General features: G+C 39.8%; 1 protein-coding gene across 7 annotated transcripts in view; it reads left to right on the forward strand.

The window, feature by feature from the left end:
• ARMC9 (armadillo repeat containing 9) overlaps positions 1–18,686 on the forward strand; it is a 59,182-nt gene that overhangs the window by 30,845 nt on the left and 9,651 nt on the right. For all 7 annotated transcript variants that reach the window (XR_009208188.1, XM_058421986.1, XM_040074623.1 and 4 more), the window contains 8 exons: positions 529–668; positions 1,476–1,552; positions 3,457–3,531; positions 4,561–4,651; positions 5,913–5,974; positions 9,990–10,094; positions 11,226–11,341; positions 15,963–16,087. Coding sequence is in view for 6 of the 7 variants with exons in the window: in XM_058421986.1 (XP_058277969.1) it covers positions 529–668; positions 1,476–1,552; positions 3,457–3,531; positions 4,561–4,651; positions 5,913–5,974; positions 9,990–10,094; positions 11,226–11,341; positions 15,963–16,087 (791 nt within the window). In the remaining variant the exon portion in view is untranslated. The remainder of the gene's footprint in view (positions 1–528; positions 669–1,475; positions 1,553–3,456; positions 3,532–4,560; positions 4,652–5,912; positions 5,975–9,989; positions 10,095–11,225; positions 11,342–15,962; positions 16,088–18,686) is intronic.

Genomic DNA, 18,686 nt, shown 5'->3' on the forward strand with positions numbered 1-18,686 from the left:
CTCTAGAGAAAAGTGCAAATGGATTCAAGCAAAAAAACCTCATTTGTCAAATTGACAGCACAAAAGTGCTACAGTGCTATGGCTACCTATGACAGAAAAAGTAATTAATTTGTTTTATGGATCTGTTGTGTGTAGCTGGCTTTTTAAACCAATTTTAAAAGACAATTGAAAATGCCATTTTAGCTGGAGTAAGAAGCCTTAGGAAACAATGAAGAAATTTACCTCAGCAGTTCACAGGTTTAAAAAGAACAAAATCAAACAAAAGACAAAACCCTCTGATCTATCCCACAATCTTTTAGTCCTCTAACCATATGAGAATCTGCATCTTCAATTTCTTCAGGCTTTGTTAATTACTTGGTTTAGTGATTCTGTCAAAATGGGTAGTTTGGGGATTTTTTTTTTTTTTTTTTTTTTGGCAGGCTAGTGTATTTTAAATATCGTTGTACTGGCTGTAAATGTATATGAAAGCTATTTATGTTGTGATCTGGCATTTGTGATTTGTGATCTGATTTTGTTTTTTAATCCTAGGCGTACACTGCAGTCGGCAATGATCAAAGATGGGCTCATTTTCTGGCTGGTTGATGTTCTAATAGACCCAGATTGCCTGTCTGAGTACAACCTGGAGTATTGTGCTGCCTTGCTCATGAATCTTTGTCTGCGGAGTGCAGGTGTCTTGCATTTTGAATTACAACCTTATTCCAAGAAATAGATAGGGAAGGAAGATTGTGAATCTTTTTTTCCTGTTTTACCAGGATTCTTTCAAGTGACTACAATCAGCAGCAGGGAGCACAACCAGAGATATTTGAGTGTTTTAACCAAGGCTTTTGAGCACATCCCTTTTCCCAGGAATTCCAATTATGGGAGGTTAGCTTCACCAAATTTTAAAGAATTAAGCAAAGAAATAAGCAATGACACCCTATAAGATTTGATCTTTTTTTCATACTAGTATGTGAAGGCTGCCATTGCTACATTCCAGGCCCACTTTTCAAAGGACACTGTGTCCAATTACAGACTCTGTGTAAGAGATTTCTTTGTAAACAGAAAGAACCAGATTGAGGAGTAGTGGCGAGGAGCTTAACCTTCACCTTGCCTTCACTTCTACAATGCAGAGATTCCCCCCAAGAAAATAAAATCCTGTCTGTGTCCAAGAGACTTAAAAAGAGCTTAAATTTCCTTTTAAAAAGGAAAGCAAGGTAAGGGTAAAAAAATCGTCTGCTTCTTGTATGCAAAAAAATGCTTTTGTTAAATTTTTAAATCCCCTTTGTGTTTCATCCCATCCAAGACTACAACTGTGTAAATCCAGAGTAACTTCACTTGATTTCAACTAAGTTATGCTGAGCAGCTTTTGTCAGGAACAAGGAGCAGTATTGCTCTGTGCAAATTATATTTAATACTGATTCTAAAAAGTAAGAAAAACACTTGCTCTGATCGGTTCTATTTTTTTTCAAGCGTATTTATGTGTTCTGCCTTTGCAGGGAAGAAAATTTGTGCAAGTATCCCAAACCACATGCTCAGAGTTCTTTCTAGTCTTCTTGACCACGAGAATCCTAAGGTATTTGTACAGCAAACTTTGGGTTAATGAAAAGGTGGAAAGAAAAAATTTAAAAAAAAAAAAAAAAAAAAAAAAAAAAAAAAAAAAGATTGGTTTTGTTTCCTTTATTAGACCCTCATGTGATTAAGTTGTGTGACTTCTTCCTAAAATTCACAAATGCATAAATTTTACTTTGTTGAGCAGAGGTTTTTCTAGACAGAAGCATGTCTTGCTTTCACAAATGTTGGCAGCTAAGAATGGAAGCTTTTGGATGCAGTTACTGTGCAGTCCATGTGCCATGACTGCAGTTTCTGATGCTGCTTAAATGTCATGCACCAAATCTCCTCGAGCTTAACTCATTCATGAGAACAATGTGTGTGATGCAAACTCATTATGCAGAAAATCAGGTGCAGTAGTTTTAAGGAGTTTTAAATTGAACTACCTCAGAGGAAGATACTAAAAATTGTGAGTTATTTCTACCTGATACTTGTCAGCACATCACTCTAATAACTGCTGTCTGATATATAAAACATTGCTTCAGCTGTCCCTGCAGAGGGGCATTTTTTTAACCATGGAGTAAAATTTAAGGCAGAAAGAAATGCAGACAAATATTGTACAAAGCTGAATTCATGGAGGCAGATTTTTTACCAGGGTGTTCTAGAAAAATTCCATGATGATTGTGCAAGGTGTTTGGAAACTTCTAATAAAAATGAAATATAAATTCTACTGTCTTGTTTTTATATGCAATGACTTGATCATCAAGGGGTTTTGTTTATATCTTAAACTGACAGTAGAGAATACACTTCAACAAAGTGTTTCGTCCACTTGTTATGAATTCCTTAGGAGATGTAGATCAGTTCTTCACTAGCATTGTTTTGATTAATTTTGACATACCTTTATTGGATTCTTTCACTGCCTTGTTTTGTGAACGACGAAAGTTTAAGACATTACATAGTAATACAAGATAAAATACCTGTCTCTAGACTGAAATACTTAGAAAATGCTACCATGTTGTTGAAGTCTGTGCCTTAAAATTACATTGAAATGTCTCTCAGAGAGTGCATTCTTATAATGTACTTTGCACTTACTTTGGCAGAAGTTTTACTCTTGAAGTCAAAAGTACAACACAGTGCTCTGGGGTGTGAGGAGAGCTTTCTGAGAAGCTATGGAATCCTTTTGTAAATCCCAGTCCCTTACCTTCCCTGGCTTCCCCTGCTCCCAGACCTGCTAATTTTTCACTCTTCCAAAAGTACAAACAGAGGATGACTGAAAATCTTAGTGCTTCAAAAGTAACTGGCCTTTAGAAAGGGTCACGTAAGTGCTGGTAAAACTAGTTTGACAGATCTGGTGCCTTTCACTAGCCATAATTCAGAGCTTGTGTGCTGGCAGGTTTTTCCCCTGTCCTGAGGGACAGTACGAGGCAGCAGATTGAGAGGATGTTTGAAGCTGCTTTGGCTTTATCATTCTGCCTAAGGCTACAATGCTTGAAGCCTCTCTTGAGTTCATGCTGGCAGGGTATTTTCTCTGTTCTTTGTCCTGTTTTTTGTACTGCTATTAGTGTTTGTCAGAAACTAGCCCTTTTTTTTCTGCTTTTCTCTCTTTTCCTGTTCATTTTGGGGTTTTGGGAGGTTTTTTTTTTACTTTTTTTTTTATGGCTAGGTAAGTTTGCAAGAATACATTATCAGAAGCAGGGGGGGCTGTTTGGGAAATTGGCATGCAGCATACTGGTTTAAATCAACCATATCACAGTATAATTGCATCCTAAAAGTTCTCTGCTCCCCATGTGGGAATTTTTGCACGTCCAATCAAGCCTGGTTAAACTCTTTGAAGTATAGTTATTCTGCATTTTCACTTTACATTTTGCTGACAGTCAGCTGGGATGAATGTAAGTTTTTCTTCATGGTATGTCTATTTCTTCCTCTTAGGTCCAGTCATATGTGAATGGAGCACTGTACAGTATTCTGGCCATCCCCTCTGTCCGAGAAGAAGCCAAAGAAATGGTAAGAAGTGCTGCTTTGCATAGCATGAAAATCAACACCCTGCTGGGCAGGGCACAGCACGGCTGTGAGGTGGGAGCCAGGGAATTTTGAGAGGGGAACCCACAAGAGGCCCTTCCCCTTTGATCCTCAGGGAAATCTGAATGTATGTCTCAAACACTTCAGCCATTTTTTCAAGTCATTTTCCCAGGACTGGAGCCCCAGTAGTGTGAAGGATTCTGTCTGAATTATAAATTAAAGGTGTTCGTTTAGAACTGTGTGTCCTTCTAGCATTTTGTAGACTCCTTTGTGGCCCAGGAGATGCTTTCATCTCACCTGCTACTTCTTCCCCTTACGTAGCTCATTCTCTTAGTAGCCACTAAAAGGACTTCTTGCTGCTTTTCCTGCTGCCTGGTATAAGCATGGTTATTTGGAGAAGGCAGCAGGAAGAAGGTTTCAGAACTAGGAACTGATTTCCTGTGAAAGCTAGTCTAACGGTAACAACTGTGTTTCAACTTCTGAGTTTGAGAAAGCTGCTCCTGGGATAGCAGCATGTCTTGGTATCTTGAGAACTAACCCAGAGAGTTATGGGGACAAAATTGTTGTCAGATGTTCTACCTCACAAAGCACAGAGGATTGAAAGTGATCTTAAATGCTTAAAGACACATGAAGGCTATAAGGAGCCATAGAGACCAGGTTTAAGGTCAAAGCTGGTTCTGCTTTTTGCTTTCCTTCTCTGAACCTTTCACTGTTGTCTCTGTGGATGCAAATTTATCCTGTTCTGATGACTATTGTCTACTGAATTCAGAAGGCAAAAGCAACAGATCTGTTGTAAAAATTTGCTGTTCATCATGGACACGTCTCTGTTTAAGTCTCGAAGCAATCTAGAGAGGATATTTCTTTTGTCTATGCAAAACTTGGAGCTGGACACCATGGTATGCTTGACACTGCCTGTGTTTTTCCTGACCAAAAATAAAGATATTTCAGCTAACAGATCTCTGTCACCATGGTCACATGAAATACTGATCTACCGATGTTTTCTGCTACATCCAGGGAATGGAAGAAATTCTGCGCTGCTTTATCAAGGAAAGAAATGAAGAGATGGTTCGACAGATGGAATTTGTTATCAAGCAACTCAATTCAGGTCAGAACACATGCAGCTATCAGAGCTTTAAATCTTTCACAAAACCCATAAAAAAGCTCATGTTTTTACTTGGCATTGGAACCCTCAAAGAATAACAATAGTGTGATGGTCTGAGAGAGAGTGAATAATGAATGTCAGGATTTGAAAGCCATGTATTTTAAAATTTCCTTTATGTTGTAGTAATAAAGAAAAATAAAAGGCTGAGTAAGACACAATTCCAAGCTTTTGGGACCATAAATAAAATTACCTTGGCGGTCTTCAGTGTTCTGATGGCAATGAGAGACTACTGCCAAAATGCAGTAGAAATTTGTAAAACAGGATTTAGGGACTAGGTCTGTCTGTGCCCATCTCTTGCTCTGGTGAAGTGTAGCTTTATGTGAAATGGCTTATCCTGAATAGGGGGCAGAGACCATGCTTTTTGGGGAGTATGTTGATGGGTCATAAGAGTTGTAGATGCTGTTAATACAGATTGAGAAGCTGTAATATTTATTCCATTTTCTGCTGCCTGTGACTGAAAGGAAGGATGCAGAAAGAGAAAGAAACTAATGAAAAGGAGATTCGTTCTGGTTGCATCTTTCTGTACAGTAAACATAGAACAAGTTAAACTTTGGCTTTTGAAAAGAGAATGCAGCCTGTCTTACAGTAAGTTCTAGCTTCTAAAAGAACAATATAAATAAAGTATTTAAGCACTATATTGCCACTATACAATATTTGTTCTATGAGGTTATAGAGCCATTTTTCTTCTACTTGAAAACAGCATTTTTAAGAGCTTTTGTCTGAGTCATTGATGAGTACAGGTTGTGTTTTCAGATGTCCAGCATAAGCCTGGCCACTTTTTTCCTGAGGAAATAATTTTGTCCAAAAGTTAAAATAAATATTCTGCATGAGTACTGACTTTTTATGTACAAAAGCAGTACAATATTAAAGTGTTTGTAGGGAGAAGTAGAGTCTCTTATTAAAAAATATTTGAAAAATAGACAAATTTGCAACTGTACACACTTTCATTCAAGTCTTGTCAGTAAATACAGTGAGACGTCACCGTGGATTTTATCAGAAAGTAATTATTCCACAGTGTTTCTATTTCTGCCATTTTCCAAATTGTGAATTGATTTCAGTGATTTCTAGAATGCTTATAGATTCAAATTATTCCAATAGTTGTCCTAGTTAAATCTTGCTCCTGTAAAAGTGGGGTAATAATGAGATTCTGTTAAGTTGCACATGTGCAGCTTAACTGACACCATTTTGTTTTGCTTCTTTCTAGAAGAGCCATTCAATGATAATATTGTGTCTGATGATGATGATGATGAAGAGGAGTATGAGGAAGTAAGTAAAGGCTTTCTGACACCTTTTAGAAAAAATCTTAACCTTCTAGAAAGAAAATATTTGTGTCAATAAACCAGACTTTGGGTTTCTGGTGGGTTTTGGTTTTTACATTTACTTAATTATTCTTGCATGAACAAGAAAATTTAATCTGTTTCCATTACCTTTTCTTCATTTGGAGTCCTACTCTTTTATTTTGGCAACTCACCACCTCTGTGATAATTAGAAGAATGTAGCTTGACATAAGTGAACAGGTGAAGAGTTACTGTAGCAGTAGAAATCTTGTTTTCAAGCTGACCTATTGGGTGCAGTTAGGGGAAAAAAAAGTATAATACTAGAATAGTTTACAAACAGGTTGTCACATTTTCTTAAGGTATCATTATCCATTCAGAGTGTGACTTCATTTGCGGTTTAAAAACTTTCATAGAATGTCTTTTGCCCTGAAGAGGTCAGTGACATGGAGATTGAGTGAACTGCAAAATATTCATGTATTAGAAGTGTTACTGCAGAACAGATTCACTGAAAAACATGCTTTTAGACAAAATATAAGCTTTTTGTCCTGAACCAACAAGGAATAAGACAAATAAAACTTAGTCAGTTGTGTCCACGTTCTAGTAGCTCATTGCACATTAATGGGAATGACAGTGACTGGGGAAAACCAAGGCTAAAATTTGTCCTGTTACTGCAGCGTGACAGGATGCATTTTCTAGTGCATGTCGAACTTCTGTTCTGAAAGCAGATAAAAATGCAAATATCCTGATTCTAACAGGTGGGTGTGGTATGCTCTCAGCTCTATGAGGTGCAGCACCATGCAGGATCCAGCCTTTGTCTGGGAGTGTCCAGGGAAGCCTGGCACCGGTTGCATTATTTATCCAGTTTTTATGCTGTGGATACCTTTTGTGTTCTGGCACAATAGGTGGTGAACTAATAATCCCTTTGCTTAAAGTTAGAGCTATGTGGAAATTCTAAGTTTAGAGCCACAAGGTTTTATTTAACAAACAATTTAACAATCCCCTTTTTATTCTATGGGAACACAGTAAACTCTTTTTTTTCTTGTAAGATTAGATTATTGTTTCACCTTCCGCAGTCCTGAAGTCAGTTTTTGATGATCTTTCCACTCCTCCAACCAAAAATCAATGCCTGTGGTGCAAGATGGGCTTCCTGGAGATTAACCTTTAAAACTTCCCTTTGCTTAAAATGGTGCTTAACACCTTTTAATTTAATGGTTCAAGGCTTTGAGTGTCTTGGGTGTATGGTGAGAATCCAAGGTGATAATACCTTTGCTTGAACTTCGATGTACTTTTTTTAAAGGATACTGTGTTTCGTTGTGAAAACACATAGATAGGGAATTCCTTCCAGAAAGTGGCATTGAACCTTACCTGTTACTGGACATGAAAGAAGGGTGAATTTTCCAGTTTAGTCCTACTCCCTAGATGAGCTGCTGCTGTTTACAATCCCAGCAGAGGCTCTAGGTCAAATCCTTTTGAAACATGTTTTTGCTACTGGACCATCATGTGATTAAAATGGACTTCTGGCACTTCTTATTATTTGACTCAAAAAAATAACAGTAGGCTTTTGAAACAGACAAGTGTCTAATTCCAGTTTGTCATTAGCTTCTCCATTATATTTTAAAAAAAGCCAAGTTTGAAACTGTTTCTAGTGTAACATTAGTTGCAACATATTCTGAATCCTTATTGCTGTTGGGGACTATAATTCTGTCCTGCTACGAGGAAGTGTGGTTTCTTGGTCCCTCAGTTTAGAAAATATAGTTTACAAATATCATGGCAGTGATGCATAATGTTGTTACTTTGTTAAATAAACAAAGATTTGTTGACTCACTACCTCAATGCTTGGAACTCTTTTGTATTTTGGAATTGCAGTGAGTTATTGTTCTCAATGGTGTTCTGTGATAACATCTGATGTTGTGATCTAGCAACAGAAAGTTTTGGAAAATTTTATCAAAAGTCTTTCTTTTACGTAACTTCTAAACTACTACAGACTGAATGTATTTCAGGATATGTCCATATATTGCAAATTTTGCCAGTTTAGTGACATGCTTTCAGACTGCCTACTGATGTTAGAATTTGTTGTTCAATACCTTTATTTATACTTTTACAACTTAAGAAACAACAAAAAGACTCTCATGCAGCCTTAATTTGCAGGTTTTGCTTCAGCTTTAATTGTTTACAAGAGCATGCAAATGTTCCCAGTGCTGTTACTGTTACCTTTCATTGGGGTTTTTTTGCTTTTATCTGTATTTAATTTAGATTTGATCAATTCTCTCCTGGCTTTGAGCAGATCTTGTGGTACTTTCTCCTAAACACTGTGGCCAAGATGCAGTTGAGCCTGTTAGAGGAAAATTCTGGGATTTCTAAGGGCATCATACATTCAGAAATTTAAGATTCTGTACTGTGCGACACTGGAGCATATAACCATATAAAAAATGTCTCTGTGTGTGCTGTTATTCAGAAATAAACTGGCTTTTGTGTTTGTCTGGTAAGCTTTAAATTACCTAGTGTAGAGCTCAGGATACCCTGGCTCCTGGAGTACATACCCAGCCTTGTGGGGTGTGTTGACACCCACAGTCACGGTGTGTGTTTCCTGGTTCTCAATATTCTCTTGACTGCTCTGTTTAATACTAACTTAATTTATCTTCAGCATTTGATCTTTGCGTTTGCTTTTTATTTGACTTGGACCATCTTGAAAAGCTGCTTGTAAAAGTGAACGTGTGATATTGTAGCTCTGATTCAGAAGTTTAATTACAAGCTGGAGCAGTGTGAGGTGACTGTACAGTGACGATCTATCAGACACCCTCTGATCCTCTGTCACTCAGCACCTGGCAATAAGATCAGGGGGCTGCCGTGTGAAAATACACTTCAGGCACAGAGTACATCAAAAGAAAGAGCTTAATCACAGGGCTTGGAGCCGTTACACTGACGGGCTTTGCTGCCAGCATCTGCTGCAGCCTGCGAGCAGTGGGGAACAGGGCACCAATTGTGTTATTTCAGCACTGGAGTGATGGCACATCAGGCAAAGTCCTTATTTTGTACAAGGAGGCAGAGGGCGGACACTTTCAGGCTGGGTTACCTGGTAGGTTAAATAATGTCAGGGAGCAGGATTGGCTGCATTAACAAGCCTTGTAAAAAAAAAAATCCCCCAGACCTACTTATAGAGCTTATCTTTGCAACTTTCTTCCTCCTCCCCTCCCCATCAAAATACAGTATATTGCGGACTTTGGAGTGTGGTTTCTTGGTGAGGGGCAGGGGGTGGTGGGTTGTTTTTTGCTTGATACAGATGATTGTTGCCTAGTCTACAAATGTTTATCCTTTTGCCACCATCTGGATCATTTTTCACACATACCCAGCTTTCCAGGTAATTAAGAGCTGACTGTGGCTATTTAAAACTGAGTCTAAATCTCACTAAAGTAAAACTGCTTTTCATTTTCATTGTACTCTGGAGTTCATCAGAGTCCAGTGGCCATTGTTTTTAATGTAGTTTATGCCAGGCTCTCTATATAACTATGCAATAAACCTTTTTAGAATGATTCCTTTACTTTTTCTCACTTTCTGTTTTTGACAGTCATTTACATTTACTGTCACAACAAGTTTCAAAAGCAAAGAACGTTTTTTTCATCTGGAGTGGGTCTGTCTTAGGATATCTTGTGCAGGACAGAAGAGAATTCTTTTTAGTAGCAGAACACAAGCAAAAATACTGTCTTGTTCTTATACTACTGGTTTTGGTTTGCTGAAGGAATCCCTCAAACTTCAAAATTTCCTGGCTTTTTCAATCTGTAGAAGCTGCAAGAGTTTTTCTAGAAACAGGCACAGGAGAGTGAATTCTTGGTAGTTTTTACCTGAAGTTGGTTACATTTGGGTTTGTGGAATGAAATCAACAGAGGATTGTTGCTTTGTTGTATGATATTTTTGTCCTGAAATACTGATTCCGAGCTTTTTGTACCAGTCCTGTATTATCAGCTTTAAAGCTTCCTTGCACACCTGAGTTTCTGTTTGCCTTGCAGGAGGACAATAACATCCTGGAGCCTGATCTGGACAAAGATGAGGTTCTGCTGCCTCAGCTGGGGGAGCTTTCAGGAGAGAAGCTGCTAACAACCGAGTACTTGGGAGTGAGTACCACTCCTTAGAATCTTGAAATAAATTAATTTCCTGAGTTAAGTGTTTTATCTCAGTAGTTTCACCACTTTCTTCAATTTGTGGCTTGAAGAGGCAGGTGCTATCTGTGGAGCAGTCTGAATCTTTTGGTCTGTGCATGAGCTGCTGCTCAGGAGAAGCAGAACCAGTGTGGGAAAGGAGAAACCCTTTCACAGGGGGTGGTCAGGCTGTGGCTTAATAATAAGCTACAGGCAGCCTTAGGGTTCTAGTGCTATACCAGTGACTCTGCGAGCACACAAAGCAAAGTGCTGAGCAGGTTAATACTGGAACATTCTGCTGGTCTGAAATTATTTCAGAAAAAAGAAAAGTTGAAAAGTCAACTGCTCCTGCAGGCGTTGTGCCGGATCAAGTATTGTCTGCCTTACTTCAAGCAGCAAAAAGCTATTAAGTAAATAAGCATAAAGTTTTTATGAATGCCATTTAGTGTGCTGTGACTAATTTGAGTTATTTGGAGGGCTGGAGTACCTCTCCTGTGAAAACAGGCTTAGAGAGTGGCATTATTCAGCCTGGAGAAGAGAAGGCTCCAGGGAGAACTTATTGTGGGCTTCCTGTCCTAAAAGGGCCTACAAGGAAGCTAAAGAGGAGCTTTTTCACAAGACTGTGTAGTTGTAGGACAAGGGGGAATGTCTTCAAACTGAAAGAGAGCAGGTTAGATTCGATATAAGGAAAAAATTCCCTGTGAGGGTGGTGAGGCTCTGGCACTGGTTGCCCAGAGAAGCTGTGGCAGCCCCATCCCTGGAAGCGTTTGAGGCCAGGTTGGATGAGGCTTTGAGCAATCTGATGTGGTGAAAGGTGTCCCTGTCCATGGCAGGGGGCTTGGAACTGGGTGGTCTTTATTAACCTGTCCAACCCAACCCATTCTATTATTAATGTATGCCTTCTGGATTGGAGAGCTCAGAATCCTGACAATGGAAAAGTGACCTGAAAGAAGATGTGAAAGAGCCTTCCGTGATTCCTGGCAGTTTTATCCACTGACACCAGAATGCAATTTACTTTCTGCTGCAATGTCTCTATAGAATTTTCTCTATGGCTTCAAATACCTGGTTTTCCACTGCAATTTTTTTTCTTCATTTCCTGTGTATCAGATAATGACTCACACTCCAAAAACTAAGAAGAAACAATTTGCTGGTGTCTATCACAGTATGGATGAACCTCTCCAGAGACCTGTGACACCAAGTTATCACAGAACTGCATATGTAATGTAAGTCCAAACAAATGAGACCAAGTTGGGTTTTTTAAGCTCTTTTAAAAAGTATAACAACAACAAAGAAAAGAAACCCATAACTATGCCTGATAACTAAACCATCCCTATCTAAAAGTGCGTTGCCATTGTCGTTCATTACAGATAATTTCAAAAAAAGGAGAAGAACATTGCAGGGAGAGAACTCCATTGATTGAGATCACATTCTCGAAATAGTTGAATAAATATTTGCTGATCAGGTTGATTTAAATTTGCATTATATCCCTCATGTTCTTGCATCTTCTTGTAATATTATAATATAATAATATAATAAATATTCCATTGGAAAGTTGCACCAAACATCTACAATGCCTGGGATCTTCCACTTCACAAACAACAAAGTTTATTGCTCTGGGGAGGTTTGTTAGAGGACAGATGAAAAAGAAAATGGGTAAGATAAAAATTTTGTTATGTTGGGTTTCCCTGCTTTGGAAGAAATACATTTTGCATCAGAAGTGTGTGTGACACTTTGCTCTTGGTGTGATCTGGGTCAAAGTAGAAGGCTTATTGTAAATGGAGTAAAGGAGTCTTACCATGTAGATCTCCTTGAATAGTCTCTGCCTTCTGTTAGAAGAAATATATCTTAATTTCTGAGATGAGCTTTGTCCTGTTCACTGTGCTGACTGAGGAAGTAAAATACCAATGAGATCCCAAATTTAAATGATTTTTTTAAATTTTAGTTGCGCAGTTTTGGATTTGATCAAGTCCAGGTAGCTATGATACAGGCATATTTATTGTGAGGATTTAATGTTTTCATTTCTGTGGAAACTTAATCTGAGAGACTGCAAGACTAACAAAGTGTGATAATAATGCTCAAGATTCACAGGATTGGTATGGGAAAGTATGTTAAAAGGAATGGGTAACCTGAAAAACCACAATGTAATGAAATTACAGGCGGTTCATTGAACACATCAGTCCTGAAGATTGTCCCACGTCATCCCTCTGCCACTCTTTGCTTTCCTGTTTATATTTTCTATTTCTTAAAATACTTTTCCTCCTCATTTTAGTGTGGAAAACGAGTACAGAAGACAGTAAGGACTGATGTGGGCTGTAGTTGCACAGGCAGAGGTAACTCTGAGGGAAGTGTGTTGTTTTGGACAAGGAGTGATTACAGCTTTATCTTAGCATTAGCAATTAGCATTATAGTAGTAAAATAGTGATTATCTAATAATTTTCATGCAGTCCTCCAAAAGAACTGCAGGCCTTAAAAATCTAGACTGGTTGATCTATGCCTAAATATACATTGCCACTTTACTGTGGGGTCACTGTTAGAGTTCGAGGTCCCACTTCCCCTGCACAGTGTTTTACCCATGGTGGGCTTGGAGAGCTAGACTGATTTTGTGGAATTGGCTGTTAGGGCAGTGTTACAGTCCAGTTTTTAAAGTTATTAGAAATTCCTCTGCCCAAATTAAGGTGCAAATAAGACCATATGCCAAAGTCAATAGCGTGCATTTTATTTGATAATAAATATGTGAGAGAGAGGGAGAAGAAGGAAGAGAAAGAAATAGAAAAGAGGTGGGGGTACAGAAGGAGTGACAGAGACAGATTGAAGAAAGGATCACCACTCCTTGGATCCCAAGGATGTTCCATTGATCCTCTCCAGCTCCGGTCTTCTTGGTGCTGAGGGTGCCCCGAAAAGCACAGAATCCAACGGATTAATGCATGCTCAGGCCGGGTGGGAATGCCCAGGTACCTCCCCCTGCGGGAAGCAGTTTGGCACAGTCCCTTGCAGCAGACTCTGGGTCTATTGCATCCCTTTTCATCACGTGCACTCCTGTGGTGCAAGGCCTTAGGAATGAGCGTGAGGAGCACTTTGGGAGTCTTTGATGGGTTATGACACCCCCTCAGCTGCCTCCCACATCAGTGTCCCATGGATGTGGCCTGTGGGATTGGGGGTTTCACAGCTGGGCCGGTTTGTGTAAGGGAGGGTGGATGTTCAGTGCCTCTGACCAGAGGTTACACCCAAAACCGCCTCCCCCGCCTCGTTTTTGGGGGGAGTCTGTGTAAACCTGGCCTCCGTGGGCTGTGGTCTCCCTCACCCCACACCCGGCCAGGGATGATTCTCTGCTGCATTTGGCTTTCTTGTGGATGCATTCCTTTCTCTCAGCCTTGTTTGCTTCTCTCTAGACCTGAGATAATTGAACATATCCCCTTTATCTTATCTAGGTGTCTTAACTCACAGTCCTAAGTTCCAGCCAGCCGTCTTCAAGGAGGGCTGGGCTTCTGTGGTTGTAGCTTCTTTATACAGTTTTTGCTGCAATGGGCAAAACTCCTTCCAAACAGTGTTTAAGGCATGAACCATTTCAGTCCCTGACAGGCAGCCTTATGGCCTATTTAGAAAGTATACTTCCAGGAATAAATCATCATTATCACTGGAGTGTCTAAGCATTACATTCTTGCTTTATAAGTGGAGAGAAAACCAAGCTTGTGGAAATGAAATGACTTTCCTCTGGGAAGTCAAAAAAATGGTGTCAAACCCATGGGAATGGCTTTTATTTCCTGGTGTTGTGTACTGCACTGCAATTTTTGCATCAGAAATAATCTCTGGAAGTGATTGCTGCCTCTCTTTAGCACCATCTACCAAGGCAGGGTTAAGTGTCCTGGGTAGATCCCGGAGTGACGCGAGTCTTGCGTTTTGGCACGACTTGAATCTTCTCAGTTGTGCAGCTTGTGCCTCTGCAAGATGGCTTGAGGTCACTCCTGGGTACAAATTAAAAACACACTTCCATCATGCTGGTTCTGGTGGCTCTTTGGTCTAAGAGAAGTGTTAGTTTGATGGTGTGAAGCAGCCTTTACAGATTACCTCGCTGTGCAAACTACAGAGGAGAAATGTAAGCAGCAGAAATCTAACACTGTGAAAATACGTGAAAATTAATTTCCCTCCTGCTCTGCCTGAATGGCAGAAATAATTTGAGTGTTTGGTGCTCCCATGTTTTAAGCAGGAAACAAGCAATACCACCCTGAATGAGAAGTTTGTCCTTTGTACCTAACTAATTTGTGTGCAGGAAACTGCAGTGACTAGATGAAGACGTTCTCGAACTACATTTTGCAGCAGAAAAAGACAAAGCTTTGATGGCTTCTATGCTGTTCTAATTTTAGTACAAATTCATTTACTAAAAGAAGGAAATACACACTCGGAAATTACTGCAGGAGGAAGACAATAAAAGCTTAGCTGCCCTAATTTGAAAGCAATATCTGAACTGAATGTATTTCATACTTTAAATAATTTGAGTGGCTTGTATAATATGAAATCTTATGAAAAATGTCAGACACTTTTGCCTGGATACAGCTTGTCTACCGGATACAATCCAGGACAGTTCATCTGAATTATCTGAAGTCTCATATTCAGCAGAGTGATTAAACTACATTAAAAATTGTTGTAAATGCTTCCATTCAAAATTGAAGTGAATATAACTTGTCTGAAGTTCTTCACGTGGGACTCAATACAATATATTCCATTTAAAAACATCATGAAAGAGGAAGCAGTTGATGAGATGCTGTAACGTATCTCTTTGAGTTGTTGGTTCATACCTCCAAGAGGGAGGGGGAGGTAGGGGGTGAAGATCTTTAGTGCTGAATAGAAGTATTCACACAGAAAATTAATGCAGAATAGCTACTGCACACGTAGCAGCCATTTCATGCTAATTTTACATGACTTCCCAGTGCAGACAAGGCTCTAGTTACTTCAGATGAATTGTCATGGGAGCCCTGTATGGACAAGCTCTTGCTGTATGAAGCTGAGGGAGTCAGGAAATACTGGAACGCTGCCTTCTTTCTCTTTTCTTCATTTTTCCCTCCTTCTTTAAAGACTCACTGGCTGAGCTCACTCAAGGGGGCCTAAACTACTTAAGATTCTGCTAGCTATTTCCTTAGAAACTGATTTAGCTGTGAAATCATTAACTGCCTCCTTGGACTGCATCCATTTTACTAGAAATGTAGTTTACTTACCTTAACCTGATATTGTGCAGGGAAACTTTCAATGTCTGCCAACTTCTTTTCACACACTTTTCACACCCCTCTCACTTCTGCAGTGTTTTTTGGTTTTTTGGATTTTTTTGCTTACTAGTAAGCAATTGTATCCCTGTTCTGTCCTTCAGTTGCTTCAGTTTCCCATTGATCCACTTCACTTGTGAAATCACGAGTAGTATTTGTTGCCTACTTTGAGTCTGTTTTGCATATTGCTCTTTAAAGTGAAATCCTTGTAATATTCAGAAGCAAATCTTAAACCCTTGAAAAAGTCAAGTTTTGAAGACCTCTCAGGCCCATTTCTACAGTCTTTTTCTTTAAGTGTCATGGTGGTATTTTGGACCTTCAGACTGCAGGGAATTATGGTTTCGTTTCCTCGGCTCTTTTATTGCAGTAGGAAAAAATGTTAATTTCAAATACATCTGATGTCAGCTGTTTTGGGGGAGCTACAGTCAAGCGGTTAAATTACATCCTTAGTGTTGGTTTGCAGTATGAAATATAAAATAAATTTCAATGTGTACTATGTGATTACAGGCAATTAGAAGAAATTAGAATTTATTCTGATCAAACTTTTTATACTGTGAGCATTCACCTTGCATTCTCCTTTCTCCTCCAGGCCAGAAAACGGTACCAATTCATGTCACAATAGGGATGAGAAGCTGCAGTCTCCACTCAGTGGTCCTTCTTCCATTTGTGGCGGGAGCCAATCCAGCATTTCTGACTTCTGCATTTCCCCTTCATGTAAGGATGGTCTGTGGATGTTGTTCTTAATTGCTGACATCTTCCTTGACTGGGGCAGGTGTAGGGGGCTGGGCTGCGTGTTTTAGATTGGGGATTTTTTAGCGTGGTGTGGAAATGGCCCTCTGTTTGCAGGGCCTTGGGCCACACTGCAGACTTTGGCTGAAGCTGAATGAAAGGCCACAGAAGATAACGTGCGGTCAGCAGACACCAATGGTCTCACTTGCCTTGCTCCATCTTGCTTCCTGTGGAAATGCCAAGGATCAAAGCCAGGGCTTCCAGTGTGTGTGAAGGATACTCTGCAATGTCCCCTGCCCAGGGAAGGAGCTGCAGCCAGAGACTGCGCTTCCCAACGGGCAAAGCCCCTTGCTTGATCAAATCTACCCTTGTCCGGATCTAAATGAATCACTGTCTGCTGGCACCTGCAGGCTCTGTTGGCTGTACCTCAGTGTTAGAGCTGAGGGCAGCTGCAGTTATCTGCTGAGATTTGCAACTGCATTTGGACCAGCCAGGGCTGTGGAGGATGGGCAGCCCGGTGCTGTGTGGCTGCATTGTGAGTGATGCTGCTAAAGATTCTGCCCTTGCAGCTTCAGCTGGAATGAGTGCAAACTCAGCTGGGCCTGAGAGCTCAGAAACATGTGATGGAATTTAAAAGGTTATAGCCTTCTGGATTGCTGTACTTCTGATATCCACGAGATCACGGAACTCTGGATGTGGGAGTTTCAACCTTCCTGCAGGGATTCATTAACATTTCCAATTACAGATCTAAGGCAAAATGTTCAGCAGTCATAGATAAAGGATCTCGCAGCATATCCGGGACAGAATTATTAATAAGTTCAGGCAAAGTGTGCCTTTTCTTTTCTGAAAAATATGCTTTGAAGCAAAAAGGAATAGCATACTTTTTACTTTCTCTTCTATTTTTTTTCAATTTCCTAAAGGAAATGAAAAGGATTCTGAGAAAAGTAACCGAGGACTTGCAGACAGGAATTTGCTTGCGTAATGCCTAGAGCTGATAAATGTAACATGCTGAAGGAGGGAAGGATGGGAGATGGGAGCAGGAGAAGCTCCTGTCCAGGATGGGCACTTGTGTTCTTGCTGTTGTGTAGTAATGAGAGCTGCTCTTCTCAGCATCACTGTGTAACACTCGGGTACAGCTCGGGGGGTTTGGCCAGCCAAGGGCAGCAACTCACACCGGCAAAGGTTGTAAACCAAGCAAAAGCATACTGATTGGGCAGTTTTCCTGCAGAGAAGGAAAAAAAAAAGAAGGGATTTTTACATACCTGTGCTTTGAAAAGGAAATTAAGCCAAATAATTATCAAAGGTGTTCCTCTTTGGGGTTTTAAAGTGTAATTGGTTGCAATTCCTACGGCATTATGCAGCCCAAGTGAACCAGATTTTGATATCTTTCAAGTATTGAGATGCATGGACTCACCTCTGTCACTTTTGCTGTGCTGATTGTTTTATAGAAATTTGTGAGGTTTAAACAGGCAACCTGAGTCAGTCAGCAAAGAAAATGTTGTTAATTTTTGATGAATATTGATTTAAAACCTTCATGCTGAAGATATTTCTGCCAGCTTAAACATTTCATTTTGTCAGAACTTTGCTTGTAGCCTCTGTTTAAAACAGTCTGTTAGCTGCTTTCAGTCAAAATTATATGCAGGTGGCTACTAATAGGACTACTAGATTATATTATTTTCCTGTACAAAAATCTTTGAGATCAGAATATGCAACATATTGCTAGTTTATATGAATGATACATGTAAAAAGACAAATAATTTCTGTGTGTGGCAGAGGAAATTCTTCCTAGCATTAATCCAGGCTTTAAAATAACATTGAGCTACTTGAAAGATGGCCTGGGGTTTGTTTTGGGTTTCTGCAAGTAGCAGTGACATATGTGCTTGTCTTTCTTTTCTTTTGGATTTAGAAATAGGTGTAAGAGAAGAAAAAAGAGAGCCTGCACTGCTGGACCCCCTGGTTGTTATGTCAGTGACAATATTCTGCTTATTTCAGAATATTTTTTCCCAGCATCACATGAGTACCTTGGGACTCAGAGTTTCATGCAGCCAAGTCATGAAATGAATAGTAAGAGACAAAGAGTGGGGAAAAAAACAGTATAAAAGCTTCATGTGAACAATTAGCCTCTCAAGGGGCTATCTCAAGGAGGCTGAGTTTAGCCTCAAGGAACCTTGATCCTCTTTTGTTTCCTAGAAATGAGCATAGTTCCTTATGTCCTCCTGGAAATATTTGGTTGTTCTTGAACTGGTCTGATTTTGTCTGGTCCATCCTCTCCCCCTTTTTTCCTTTGGTTAAGAATCAATAACTCTTGCACAATTTTATTTTTTGTCTCCTGTGAGGAGAAAATTTGTGGACCAAAGATGAGTCCTGGTCATCTTGCTGTATTTATTATGCTGAATGCCAGACAGAACATGTGCTGGGCAGCAAAATGCCTGTCTGAGAGTGACCTGATCTGCATTATTATCAGCATGAGAGAGCAATCCAGGACAGCAGCCTGTCCTGAGCATGGCAGGAGTGAAGCTAGAGGCTTTCCCTAAACTTTCATTGAACTTGCACATCTTGGTAGCCTTGTGTTTCTAAGCAAACT

This window comes from Hirundo rustica, chromosome 10, assembly GCF_015227805.2.
Source record: "Hirundo rustica isolate bHirRus1 chromosome 10, bHirRus1.pri.v3, whole genome shotgun sequence".
NCBI lineage: Eukaryota > Metazoa > Chordata > Aves > Passeriformes > Hirundinidae > Hirundo > Hirundo rustica.